Source organism: Camellia sinensis, chromosome 9 (assembly GCF_055761805.1).
Source record: "Camellia sinensis isolate YWXY chromosome 9, ASM5576180v1, whole genome shotgun sequence".
In the NCBI taxonomy this organism is placed as follows: Eukaryota; Viridiplantae; Streptophyta; class Magnoliopsida; order Ericales; family Theaceae; genus Camellia; species Camellia sinensis.
In genome coordinates, this window is record NC_138969.1 from 66,546,516 (window position 1) to 66,559,560 (window position 13,045).

General features: G+C 41.3%; 1 protein-coding gene across 2 annotated transcripts in view; it reads right to left on the minus strand.

The window, feature by feature from the left end:
* The window catches only part of LOC145798640 (disease resistance protein At4g27190-like), a 58,745-nt gene that overhangs the window by 11,880 nt on the left and 33,820 nt on the right, over positions 1-13,045 (minus strand). For both annotated transcript variants that reach the window (XR_014339914.1, XM_082887011.1), the window contains exon 3: positions 4,855-8,105. Coding sequence is in view for 1 of the 2 variants with exons in the window: in XM_082887011.1 (XP_082743137.1) it covers positions 4,855-8,103 (3,249 nt within the window). In the remaining variant the exon portion in view is untranslated. The remainder of the gene's footprint in view (positions 1-4,854; positions 8,106-13,045) is intronic.

A 13,045-nucleotide genomic window follows, 5' to 3' on the forward strand; every position in this document is an offset into this window, starting at 1 on the left:
CATAGGGTACTTATTTTTAACCGTAGCCCGATTCAACTTCCGGTAGTCTATACACAATCTCAAGGCACCATCTTTCTTTTTAACAAAGAGGGCCGGCGCTCCCCACGGTGAAACACTAGGGCGAACAAAGCCCTTATCGAGCAATTCCTGGAGCTGAACTTTCAACTCAACCAACTCTGCTGGAGCAAAACGGTAAGGTGCCATAGAAATCGGCGCCGTGCCGGGCACTAAATCAATAGAGAACTCTATCTCTCGGTGAGGTGGCAAACTAACAAGATCTTCGGGAAAGACATCCGAATACTCACAAACCACCCTCGGTAACACAGCCTGGGTCTCACCACTCTCACCACTCTCAAAGCTAGCAAGTAGACTACTAAGCTCACTTCGCCCTCGCGAATCATACCCCGGTAGCAAAACACTACCAACCCGGTCTCCCAAGAAATGGAACCACTCCCCGCTCAAGGTACACAATGTAACCCTCTGGCGGTAGTAATCAATAACAGCCCGGTATGACGATAACCAGTCCATACCCAAAATAACATCAAAACCCTTCATGGGCATGACAACAAACGGAAAAGGAAGCCTATAATCGGCGACCTCTATATCACATCCTCTAACACCCTGTTTCAGGATCAACTCACCACCCAAAGGCGATACCACACAAATAGGAGATGCTAACTGTGCTAACTCCAATTCCAAAACAGATGCAAATGCAGCAGATACAAAAGAATGAGATGCACCCGTGTCTATCAACACATTAGCAACTGAGTTGCAAAACAGAAAAGTACCTCTCACTACTGATGGAGCTGGTACTAAATCCTGCGCGGTAACAGCATACACGCGCCCTGTAGGCCCCTGGTCTACCTGCTCACCTCTCGGAGCAAAAGACTGCCGCACAGACTGGGATGACGAAGCTCCCGGATTGGCCCTCGAGGCCTGCACAGACTGAGCTGGCTGAAAACCCTGCGTCTGCCTAGAACCAGACGCTCCCGAAGTGGCACTCAACTGTGGGCAAAACCTCTTCATGTGCCCAGGTTGTCCACACTGATAACAAGTCAAGAGCTGCCCCCTGCCCAAACTCTGACTCTGCGGTCTAGCTGAAGAAGAAGCAGCTTTCTGACCCCCACCCTTCTGCGGGCAAACTGAAACCTTGTGACCCATCTGGCCACACTTGTAACAAGTGAATTCTCCCTGACTGCCTCTCCCCGAGCCTGCACTCGGCACTGGGAAGGTCGATCTAGCAACACCACCCTGCGACTGCTGAGGGTTAGAACCCCTCTGCCTCCTGCCATCGCTCTGACTATCCTGGCTCCTCTTGGAGCCTCTCTGACCCTCATCCTCCTCCTGCATCATAAGCTCCATATGAGCTGCAGCATCCACTAGGTGTCTATACTCTCGAATATAAGACCCACCAATTCTCAACTTGAGGCCCCGCCTCAACTTCCGCTCAAACTCATAGCATCGGCGTTCCTCAGACGCCACCAGTTCAGGTGCAAACCTAGACAGACTGGTAAAAGTAGCCTCAAACTCGGCCACTGACAAGCCCTGCTGATTAAGCCGGCTAAACTGATCTCTCAGCTTCTCCCTAGCTGCTGCTGATAAAAACCTCTCCTGAAAAGCATTTACAAACGCCTCCCAAGTACCACCAACACGAGCTTTCTCGTACTTCCACCATTGACCCGCATCTCCCTTCAGTTGGAAGGATGCCAAGGTCACTTTCAGTGCTCCGTCCTCGATGCCAAGCATCTCAAACGTCTTCGTTGTCTGTTCGAGCCATTCATCTGCCTTAAGCGGCTCTTTAGGATCCCCGATAAATTCGTCCGGATTACACCGAAAGAACTCCCTCTTCAAGAAGGAAGGCCCTGTCTCAGCTGCCTGATTCCCAGCTCTAAGAATACCTAAAGCTCCTGCTATCTCTCTGGCCAAGGCACCCATAGCCTGCTGACCTACTGGCTCGGCCACATTGGCCTGCCCAACTCCCTCCTGCACTGCCGGAATCTCACCCTGTAACGGTACTTCCTGCCTCGCAGGTCTACCACGCCTAGCACCTCTTCCTCGTCCTGACATCCTAATAAAGGCAACACAGAACGTTAGCACATTCATAAATGTGCCGAAACTAAACACTCACGTCCTAATGCATGGACAACTGTAATTCACTCCACATAAGCACATAAACACATAAGCACTTACGAATTTCATTTCCGGATAATGATAGTCCCGAGGCGTTACTAGAGTTCTGGTTAGAAACAGCATTGATCAAGTGCCTTTCCAACAAGACTCCCAGAAACTCAAGGATCCAATCAACATCCTAGAAATTAAATCCCATACCCACATAGTCACATAAGCATGTTATCAAATAAACACATAGCATATGGTACTACATCTAAGTCTCTATCAAGCGAGACAAACCCATTGTGATACTAATCACTTCCCACGTACCCAAAGTATTCGAACCCGGTACGCTCTGATACCAAGTTGTAACGCCCTCAAAATAATAACAATAAACCCATCAGATAAGACATGAATTTACATTTAAACTAACCGCATTCCTTTCATTCATTAGAATTCCAAGACATAAGTATTACATGTTAACCTCATAACAAAATGCCCTACGGGCTTACAGCTTTCCAAGTTAGCACTTGGTTACAACAAAGAGTTCTAACTCGTTTACACATTAAGCCCTTGGCTTGAAATTACATGTAATACATCAAAAGTAAAACGACAAAACTATGCCCGCCACTAGCCTCCCAGCTATGTCCTTGGAGGTGGCATGCTTCCTGCACCTGAAAATGATATTCCCATATAGGGTGAGCCACAGCCCAGTAGAAATACACTAAACCAACCATGGACAATGACTAAAACATTAGCAATTGATAGTTGGTCAACACTGATACAATCACATAAATTACATATTTATGTCAATGACTTACAAGTCCCAATTACTTTTCATTTTCCCTTTTTCAACAGATAAGCATGCTAGCTCTATCATCATTTCCACAGATATGTATAAAAACTATATCTCACATTCAGATAAGCATAAAAGCTATATCCACATTCTCAACAGATATGTATATCAACAATATCCACAGATAAGCATACAAGCTGTATCCACACTCTACAACAGATATGTATATCAACAATATCCACAGATAAGCATACAAGCTGTATCCACACTCTACAACAGATATGTATATCAACAATATCCACAGATAAGCATACAAGCTGTATCCACACTTCACTTCACAAAGATAAGCATATGAGCTCTATCTTCACTTCTCTAGACAAGCATATGAGCTCTGTCTACGGAGTTCATCCCCTATCTCCTCCCAATACCTATCCGGTTTAGAGGTACATCCCCTATCTTCCCTTAAACCGCGGAGTACATCCCCTATCTCCTCCTCTACACATAACGTATATAAACACATTGGTTCTATATACAATCACACAATACACACAATTAATGTATTCTATCAACCGTCAAGTTCCATGACACATTCCATTGATTAGTTTCAGTTTACCTAATCTTCATGCATTGTCTACAACAATCACGACTATCCTCCACCGATAGCCCAAGCAGTTATTTCTAAACAGAAAATAAATGCACAAATGGATATTCAATCAACATTTCTTTTCCTCATTTCTCACCAATTAATTATCTCAATTAATTAAACAATGTAATTAGGCCATTTTCCATAATTACTATTTCAACCCTTAGGTTCCATTTTCATCAATGATTCAACAATCATTCTATTTTTCTATGCCAAACATGCATCTAGTTTTATTATGAATAAAACCCCAACTTTTGTAAAATTACACAAAAATCCCAATCTTTCACAAAATTACCAAACCAAGCCCAACATCTCAAAATACCAAAATTTAAAGACAAAACCCATAGAGAGGAGTAGGTTATCCCTACCTCAATTTCGGAGCTCCAAGGGAGAAGAAGACAAAACTCAACGTGCTCCAAAACCCGAGATTTTCAGATTAAAATGAAGCCCTCGACGATCAACAACTTTTTTGTAAAGGCCAAAGGTGAGCAAATCACTCCTACTAGATCAAACCTAGAGAGAAGGTAGAGTCTAGAGTGAGAGGCTCAACAATGGTGATTTTGGAAAAGTAAGAGAGAGAAGAGAAAGTGAAAAAGTGATTTGGAAAGTCACAACTTCGGGTCTTAAACCCAGTCCTCCGCTCGAGCGTAAAACACCCCGCTCGAGCGGCCACTCACAGACTTCCGCTCGAGCGGCCAACCTCCCGCTCGAGCGCAGAATGCACTCGCCCAGCACTTTTGCAGAACCAGGCCTCCGCTCGAGCTCCCAACCCTACGCTCGAGCTCACAACATTGCACAACAAGATACTGGATGGATGTAATCTACGCTCGAGCGCCAACACCCCCGCTCGAGCGTACAGGCCAAAAATCTGGGCAACTAGTTTTGGTTTCTAAACTCAACCAACCTGTAACAAACCCGCTCAACACATCCTATAACTCAAATACAAAGTAAGAAAGGATGTAAACAAGATAATAAACAACTACCAACATCCACGGACACATGTCCGGATCACTGTACAACAAGGGTAAACCCGGGATCGCTATATACTAACTCCACCATATTAGATTCACACCACAACTAAAATCACATCTCTTTTTCTCTTTCAAATTTAAATATTTTTAATAAAATATTAAAAACAAAGAGAAATATAAATCGGGATTGTGCAATATATATATTTTAATAGGTTTCATTATTTTTAATTTATAAATAAAATTTTGACTCTTTTGTGCATAGCATAGGTTTTATGCTAGTGTGTATATATATATATATATATATATATGTTAAATGTGGTAAAATATAGAAGTACCTTAGGTGGCTTTGAAATGATATGGGTTTGCACAAACTGATTCAAGTCCATCCCCTGTAGCGGTATCACGGATTCATCTGAATAAACTTCCTTCAGTTTTGGTGTGCTGCCAGAAGTAGTGGCAGCGAAAGTCTTCATTTTGGGGCAGTTTTCCACTGTAAGTTCTTCCAAGGATGGCCATTCAAAAGGAAAGTCGTCTCCTCCTGTGCAGAAACCACTTAGATTTGGAAGATCTTGAAGGTAGAGTTTTTTGAGACTTTTGAACACTCTCTCTTCTTCTTCTTCTTGCCCTTCGTTTTGCTTCGCAGCAACAATTTCCTCCATTTCTTCACACTTAATTACCCAAAGCACTTCAAGTTGATGAAGAGCTTGAGCTATGGAAGGTTGGAAGACATATTTCAGTTTGTCACATGAAACGACAGACATAAATCTTAGGTTGCAGAGTTGCACATGTTGACGACTGGAGCAGTTCAATATATGCTTCAATCTAGGCAACTTGATCAGATATAAATCTCTCAAACTAGAAAGCAGCTTCATGCCTTTTCCTTCAGAACCAAAATCAAATACTTGTTCCAATTTCTCGCATTCTGCTACCCGAAGCTTCTCCAAATGTTGTAGCCTTTGAAGCAAATCGAATGGAAGAAGAACAGTTGATAGTGAAGGACAATCGCCAACTTTCAAACTTCTAAGCTTTGGGAAGCACACCCAGCTCGAAGTAGTAAGTGCACTTGCTGCACATATCCCTTTGAAAGTAACCAAACAGCTGAGTTCCAATTCTTCCAGGTTGAAAAGCAATTGCAGATCCAATTGTTGTGCTTGTGATGAAATCCCCCATTCCTCTGTGTTGATCAAGTATTCGAATTGAGAACAATCTACAATCTTTAGGCGTGTAGCTCTCTTCAACACCATCTTTAGCCATTTACTCCAATAAACCATGGTTCCTACCAAATTTCCAAGTACCAAATAATTTGGGGAATAATTTTCAACGCTTGCCTCTGAACTCGATTTTCCAATAAAAATAATAAAACTTTCCAGCTCAGGAAAAACAAAGTCCTTGGATATATACGCAATGTCAGGTATGGAAATGGTTAGCACTTTTAGGCGAGGCCAAGATCTTAGTGCAGCAGCTACTTCTATTGCAGGGTCAGGGTCTTCTGGGCCTTCTATTGGGTATTCCGCTGCAAGGTCAACGGCTTCTATTGTAGGGTCCGGGTCTCCGATCCTTCTAGAATATTTGGTACCAAACAAGTACAACTCCTCCAAATGGGATAAAGGCAATACCATTGCAGCCGGAATCAGAAATTCATGATGGCTTTCAGTCATGTCCAATAACCTTAGATTAGTTAACTCCCTTATTGCATTTGGTGCCTCGGAAAAAAAGGCACACCTAAGGCTAAGGACTTCAAGCGTCTTTAACTGTCCAAGATATTTAGTGTCCCCAAACTTAATTCTGTCAAGGACTAATGTTCGAAGACACGTTTGGTTATTGAAAGCATCAGGACTACGAATTGGATCAGGACTACAGTCAAAATTGTAGTCAAGTTGTTGGCTCAAATCTAAAACCCTAAGTGCATTCATCCTTGAAAAGAATTCATGTGAACATGACCATTCATTTTTATTGTGTTGTAATAGTAATATTTGGAGCTTTGGACATTCTAAGACCTCAGGAAGGTTACTGATTTGATTTCTCATCAACGATATGCCAGTGTATTGATCCAAACTATCGATCTTTGGCCAATCATTCAAATTGCAACCAGCTTGTACAAAATACTTTTTGGACCCAATATCTATGGCAACATCACGTACAACATCATGCATTTTGATGCAATCTTGTTTACTAGCTAATAACAAACATGAAGCTATGAGATTGTTGGTTACTGACTTTGCTCTGCCCCTGGCTTCATGCACTGTATTAACATTTTTGAATACCCTCAACCCCATCCCATATCGTACCAAGTCTTCTATTAAGATGTTATGATCATCGGGAAATAGAGAACAAAGCAAGAAGCAAGCCTTGGCTTCTTCATCCTGCAGGTAGTCATAGCTCAACTTAAGACTTTTGTACACACGTTGATCGACACCTTCAATGTTTGTTGGCACTGATTTTCTCAATTCTCGAGCTGCCTCATCCCATAAAGTAGGGTCATCTTTTCCCTTCATTGCATTTCCAACCGTAACAAGTGCTATTGGCAGGCCTCCACATTCTTTACAAACCTCATTAGCGACAACAGTCAACACATTAGAGGCAACATCGCCAACATTCTTTTTGAACAAGTCCCATGAATCTTTTTCAGATAAAACATCGAGATGAACAATCTTTGTCCTCAGCCTTTCCATTCCCATGGAATTACATTCTTGTTCACGCCGTGTTGTGATTATGATTTTGCAACCCTGGTGATCATTGCCGAATGGAATACCCACGGCTGCCAAATTAAGTTTGGCCCAAACATCATCCAATATAACAAGGATCTTCTTCACATCCTTGAGTCTTGCATACAACATGCTTGCTCTTTCGATTTCACTTTGTTGATCAGTTAATCTGGTGAAACCCAACATGCTAGCTATTTGACCTTGAATGTTTTTAATGTTTGGGTTCTGAGACACTACAGCCATCACAACTTCATCAAAATGCTTATTAGATTTTTCTTTTTTGCCGATTTCTTTCACAAAAGTTGTCTTTCCAACTCCCCCAACACCATGTATTCCAATGATGTTAATCTTTTCGTCAATTAGTGCCTCCATTACACTCGTCATTGTTGAATTTCTAGAAGCATAAGGCACGAACAGTTCAGAGGGTATGGATTCTATCCCCAAGGGAGGTGCAGGTTTGGATATGTTGTTATTGAATTTGCCTTCTTTTTCCAGCTCTTTAGCCTCCTCTGCTTTATTTTTTGCTTCCTTACCTAGCCGGCGTCTTGTGACCAAATCAGGAAACCACCCATTGAAACATTTCAAATTCACATTGGTACCACCTTCTAGAAACTCTTTAGCCTCAAGAATGAACCCATTAACTTTGTCAATCCAATTCTTGACACTTACTAGAATTTCTTCTCTGTTCCTTTTTGCTGCATTGATGGAGTAGAGCACATCTTTTCTCTGAGCCTCTAAATTTTGTACTTGCTCTCGTAGATCTTCAATGTATTTCACTCGATAGAAGACATAATCGAATTGACGCCCAACTGGCTTCACCAATAATTCAGCAACTTTTCCTTCAATGGAAATCAAAGCATCACAGATAGCCATAGCCATGTCTGATAACAAACAAAGCAATACTTTAATAAATAAATAAATAAATAATATTGTACAATTGGCAGTAATAACTATTTGCATGCTTGCTGATAAAATAAATAAATAAATGGGAAGTTGCGAGCCAGTCCTTTATTTATCAAAAAAAAGTCCTACTCTAATTTTCTCTATAAAAATATTTATAAAAAAATATAATTTAACTATTTATATTTCGCACATCATATTTCAATACTAACTAACTCAAATAAATTAAAATTAAATCAAAACTCACAAATAGAAACTCAAATAATTTTGGTTATGACTTGGTTATCACTCATTATAATGTTAGTTGTGATTATTGTTTTGGTTATGACCAAAAAGGTCTTTGGTTATTCTTTAAGTAGTATTTGATTATAACTTATTGAGTTTTTTTAGTTATGACTAACACAAATATTATAACTTGTATATGGTACACGCCAAAGTAAAATGTGTATTGTAGAATAACCCTACTTTTTATAATAAATTCATAACTAGATACTTATTGATATATACAAACATAATTCAAATGAAATTTATAAAGTATGATATTCAAAATATATACTTATATTTTATAACGTGTATTGTATGGGTTAACTGCTAGTAACATATCATAAAATTTTGACCCATCTTTGTTAGTTGAGAGAAAAGAATAATCTACTTGATATGTTTTGGAATTCTTTATTTGTTAAGAATACCACATAAACAATATCAATAGAATCTCTAAGAGCATCTCCAATGCACTAGGCATATCATACTTGTTAGTTAAAATACCTAGTGTGATTCACTTTTTTTAATTCCAATGCACTAGGCATATAATTAGGCATTTTGGCTCAACTCATATTCACTAGCTACATGTAGCTAGCCTTCAACGCTAGGCAAAATGTATTCAATCATTAGGATCATTTCCCTCCATCTTTATTGTTGACGTGGCATTCTATAAAATTAATAGTATTTAGATAAATAGTTAAAATAAAGAGTATGGTTGGAGTAAAAACATAAAACTGTTGATGTAACGCCCTCAAAATAATAACAATAAACCCATCAGGTAAGACATGCATTTACATTTAAACTAACTGCATTCCTTTCATTCATTAGAATTCCAAGACATAAGTATTACATGTTAACCTCATAACAAAATGCCCTACGGGCTTACAGCTTTCCAAGTTAACACTTGGTTACAACAAAGAGTTCTAACTCGTTTACACATTAAGCCCTTGGCTTGAAATTACATGTAATACATCAACAGTAAAACGACAAAACTATGTCCGCCACTAGCCTCCCAGCTATGTCCTTGGAGGTGGCATGCTTCCTGCACCTGAAAATGATATTCCCATATAGGGTGAGCCACAGCCCAGTAGAAATACACTAAACCAACCATGGACAATGACTAAAACATTAGCAATTGATAGTTGGTCAACACTGATTCAATCACATAAATTACATATTTATGTCAACGACTTACAAGTCCCAATTACTTTTCATTTTCCCTTTTTTCAACAGATAAGCATGCTAGCTCTATCATCATTTCCACAGGTATGTATAAAAACTATATCTCACATTCAGATAAGCATAAAAGCTATATCCACATTCTCAACAGATATGTATATCAACAATATCCACAGATAAGCATACAAGCTGTATCCACACTCTACAACAGATATGTATATCAACAATATCCACAGATAAGCATACAAGCTGTATCCACACTTCACTTCACAAAGATAAGCATATGAGCTCTATCTTCACTTCTCTAGACAAGCATATGAGCTCTGTCTACGGAGTACATCCCCTATCTCCTCCAAATACCTATCCGGTTTAGAGGTCCATCCCCTATCTTCCCCTAAACCGCGGAGTACATCCCCTATCTCCTCCTCTACACATAACGTATATAAACACATTGGTTCTATATACAATCACACAATACAAACAATTAATGTATTCTAGCAACTGTCAAGTTCCATAACACATTCCATTGATTAGTTTCAGTTTGCCTAATCAACATACATTGTCTACAACAATCTCGACTATCCTCCACCGATAGCCCCAAGCAGTTATTTCTAAAACAGAAAATAAATGCGCAAATGGATATTCAATCAACATTTCATTTCCTCATTTCTCACCAATTAATTATCCCAATTAATTAAACAATGTAATTAGGCCATTTTCCATAATTACCATTTCAACCCTTAGGTCCCATTTTCATCAATGATTCAACAATCATTCCATTTTCTTCATGCCAAACATGCATCTAGGTTTATTATGAATGAAACCCCAACCTTTGTAAAATTACACAAAAGTCCCAAACTTTCACAAAATTACCCAACCAAGCCCAACATCTCAAAATACCAAAATTTAAAGACAAAACCCATAGAGAGGAGTAGGTTATCCCTACCTCAAACCCGGAGCCTCAAAGGAGATGAAGATCAAAACCAAAATGCTCCAAACCTCGAAATTTTCTGATCAAAAGGAAGCCCTCGACGATCAACAACTTTTTTGTAAAGGCCAAAGATGAGCAAATCACTCCTACTAGATCAAAACCTAGAGAGAAGGTAGAGTCTAGAGTGAGAGGCTCAACAATGGTGATTTTTAGAAAAGTAAGAGAGAGAAGAGAAAGCAAAAAGTGATTTGAAAAGTCATAATTTCGGGACTTTAACCCAGTCTCCCGCTCGAGCGTAAAACACCCCGCTCGAGCGGCCACTCACAGACTTACGCTCGAGCGGCCAACCTCCCGCTCGAGCGCAGAATGCACTCGCTCAGCACTTTTGCAGAACCAGACCTCCGCTCGAGCTCCCAACCCTACGCTCGAGCGTACAACACTGCACAACAAATACTGGATGGGTGTATTCCACGCTCGAGCGCCAACATCTACGCTCGAGCGGACAGGCCAAAAATCTGGGCAACTAGTTTTGGTTTCTAAACTCAACCAACCTGAAACAAACCCACCCAACACATCCCATAACTCAAATATGAAGTAAAGAGGATGCAAACAAGATAATAGTCAACTACCAACATCTACAGACACAAGTCTGGATCACTATACAACAAGGGTAAACCCGAGATCGCTATAACCTCCCCCCCTTAAAGAATTTCGTCCCCGAAATTAAGCACCAGTTTTCAAAACAAGTCTTCCTCCATTTTAAACAATGTTATATTTTAACATTCAACAATTCGACCCATTACCGGTCATCCCATCCCTTAAACAAGAGACATATCACAATATGTAAACAACATATGTACTTTCAACATGCATCAACATTATGCACTATCCTTCCAATTTCAACAATATGTTCAACAGATATAATGTTACATTCAACTTCCATATGAGGCAAGTTCCAAAACATACTACCAATAATCAAAACATTCTCAATGTTTCACAACTTAAGACATATATAAAAGCTCTTAAGTTCAACAAAATGTAAAATTCAAATACAAGATTACATATCAATAAACAAGTCCGGATATTTCTCACGGACTTCCAACTCACGTTCCCAAGTGGCTTCCTCCACTCCGTGATGTTTCCACAAGACTTTCACCAAAGGAATGGTCTTGCCACGCAGGACCTGATCCCGCCTATCCAAGACCCGAACCGGTCTCTCCTCATACGAGGCATCCTCATCTACCTCTAAATCGCTCCAATCCAGCACATGTGATGGATCTGGCTCATACTTCCGAAGCATACTCACATGAAACACGTCATGCACCCCGGACAACTGCGGCGGTAAGGCTAACCGATAAGCAACCTCACCTATCCTCTCAAGGATCTCAAAAGGACCAATAAACCGAGGGGACAACTTCCCACTCTTCCCAAACCTCATCAGGCCTCGCCTAGGTGATATCTTCAGAAAGACATGATCACCTACCTCAAACGCCAAAGGCCTCCTCCTACGATCGGCATAACTCTTTTGTCGACTCTGGGCTGTAACAAGTCTCCTACGGATAAGCTCAACTTTCTCCGTCGTCTCCCTAACCAACTCCGGACCCCACAAAGGTGCATCACCCACCTCGGCCCAACAAACTGGAGACCTACACGGTCGGCCATACAAGGCCTCAAACGGTGCCATACCGATGCTAGACTGAAAACTGTTGTTGTAGGCAAACTCTACCAAGGGTAAGTGCCTCTCCCACGTCCCACTGAAGTCCAGGACACAACCCCGAAGCATATCCTCGAGGATCTGAATAGTACGCTCGGACTGCCCGTCAGTCTGAGGATGATAAGCCGTACTAAAGGTCAACTTAGTGCCCAAGGCACTCTGCAAACTCTGCCACAACCTAGCAGTAAAACGAGGATCTCTATCTGAGACAATCGTCACTGGGACCCCGTGCAATCTCACTACGTCCCGAATATACAAATCGGCAAGATGATCTACCGAATCTCTCACGCGCATAGGAATAAAGTGCGCCGACTTAGTCAACCGGTCTACAACCACCCAAATAGCATCACTACCCCGCTGAGTCCTCGGAAGACCTACAACGAAGTCCATAGTGACATGCTCCCACTTCCACTCGGCAATAGGCAAGGGTTGCAACAAACCCGCTGGCCTCTGATGCTCGGCCTTCACTTGCTGGCAAGTAAGGCACTTCGATACGAAAACAGCCACATCTCTCTTCATACCCCGCCACCAAAACTGGCGACCCAAATCCTGATACATCTTAGTACCTCCCGGATGCACCGCAAGGCGCGAATGGTGAAACTCTCGGAGTACTTCCTCACGGCAAGCCTCCGGTACAAACAAACGGTCTCGGTATCTCACACTCAGGTCAGGATACACCGTCAAACCCTTCTCAACTTTCCCACTGGAGATCTTCTCTCGGAGGGATTCTACCTCAAGGTCACCTCTCTGTGCCTCTAACACTCTAATCATAAGTGTAGGCTGCGCAACAACAGAAAACAAGGCCGCAGCCTCGACAGATTCGCCCAGTAGCAAAT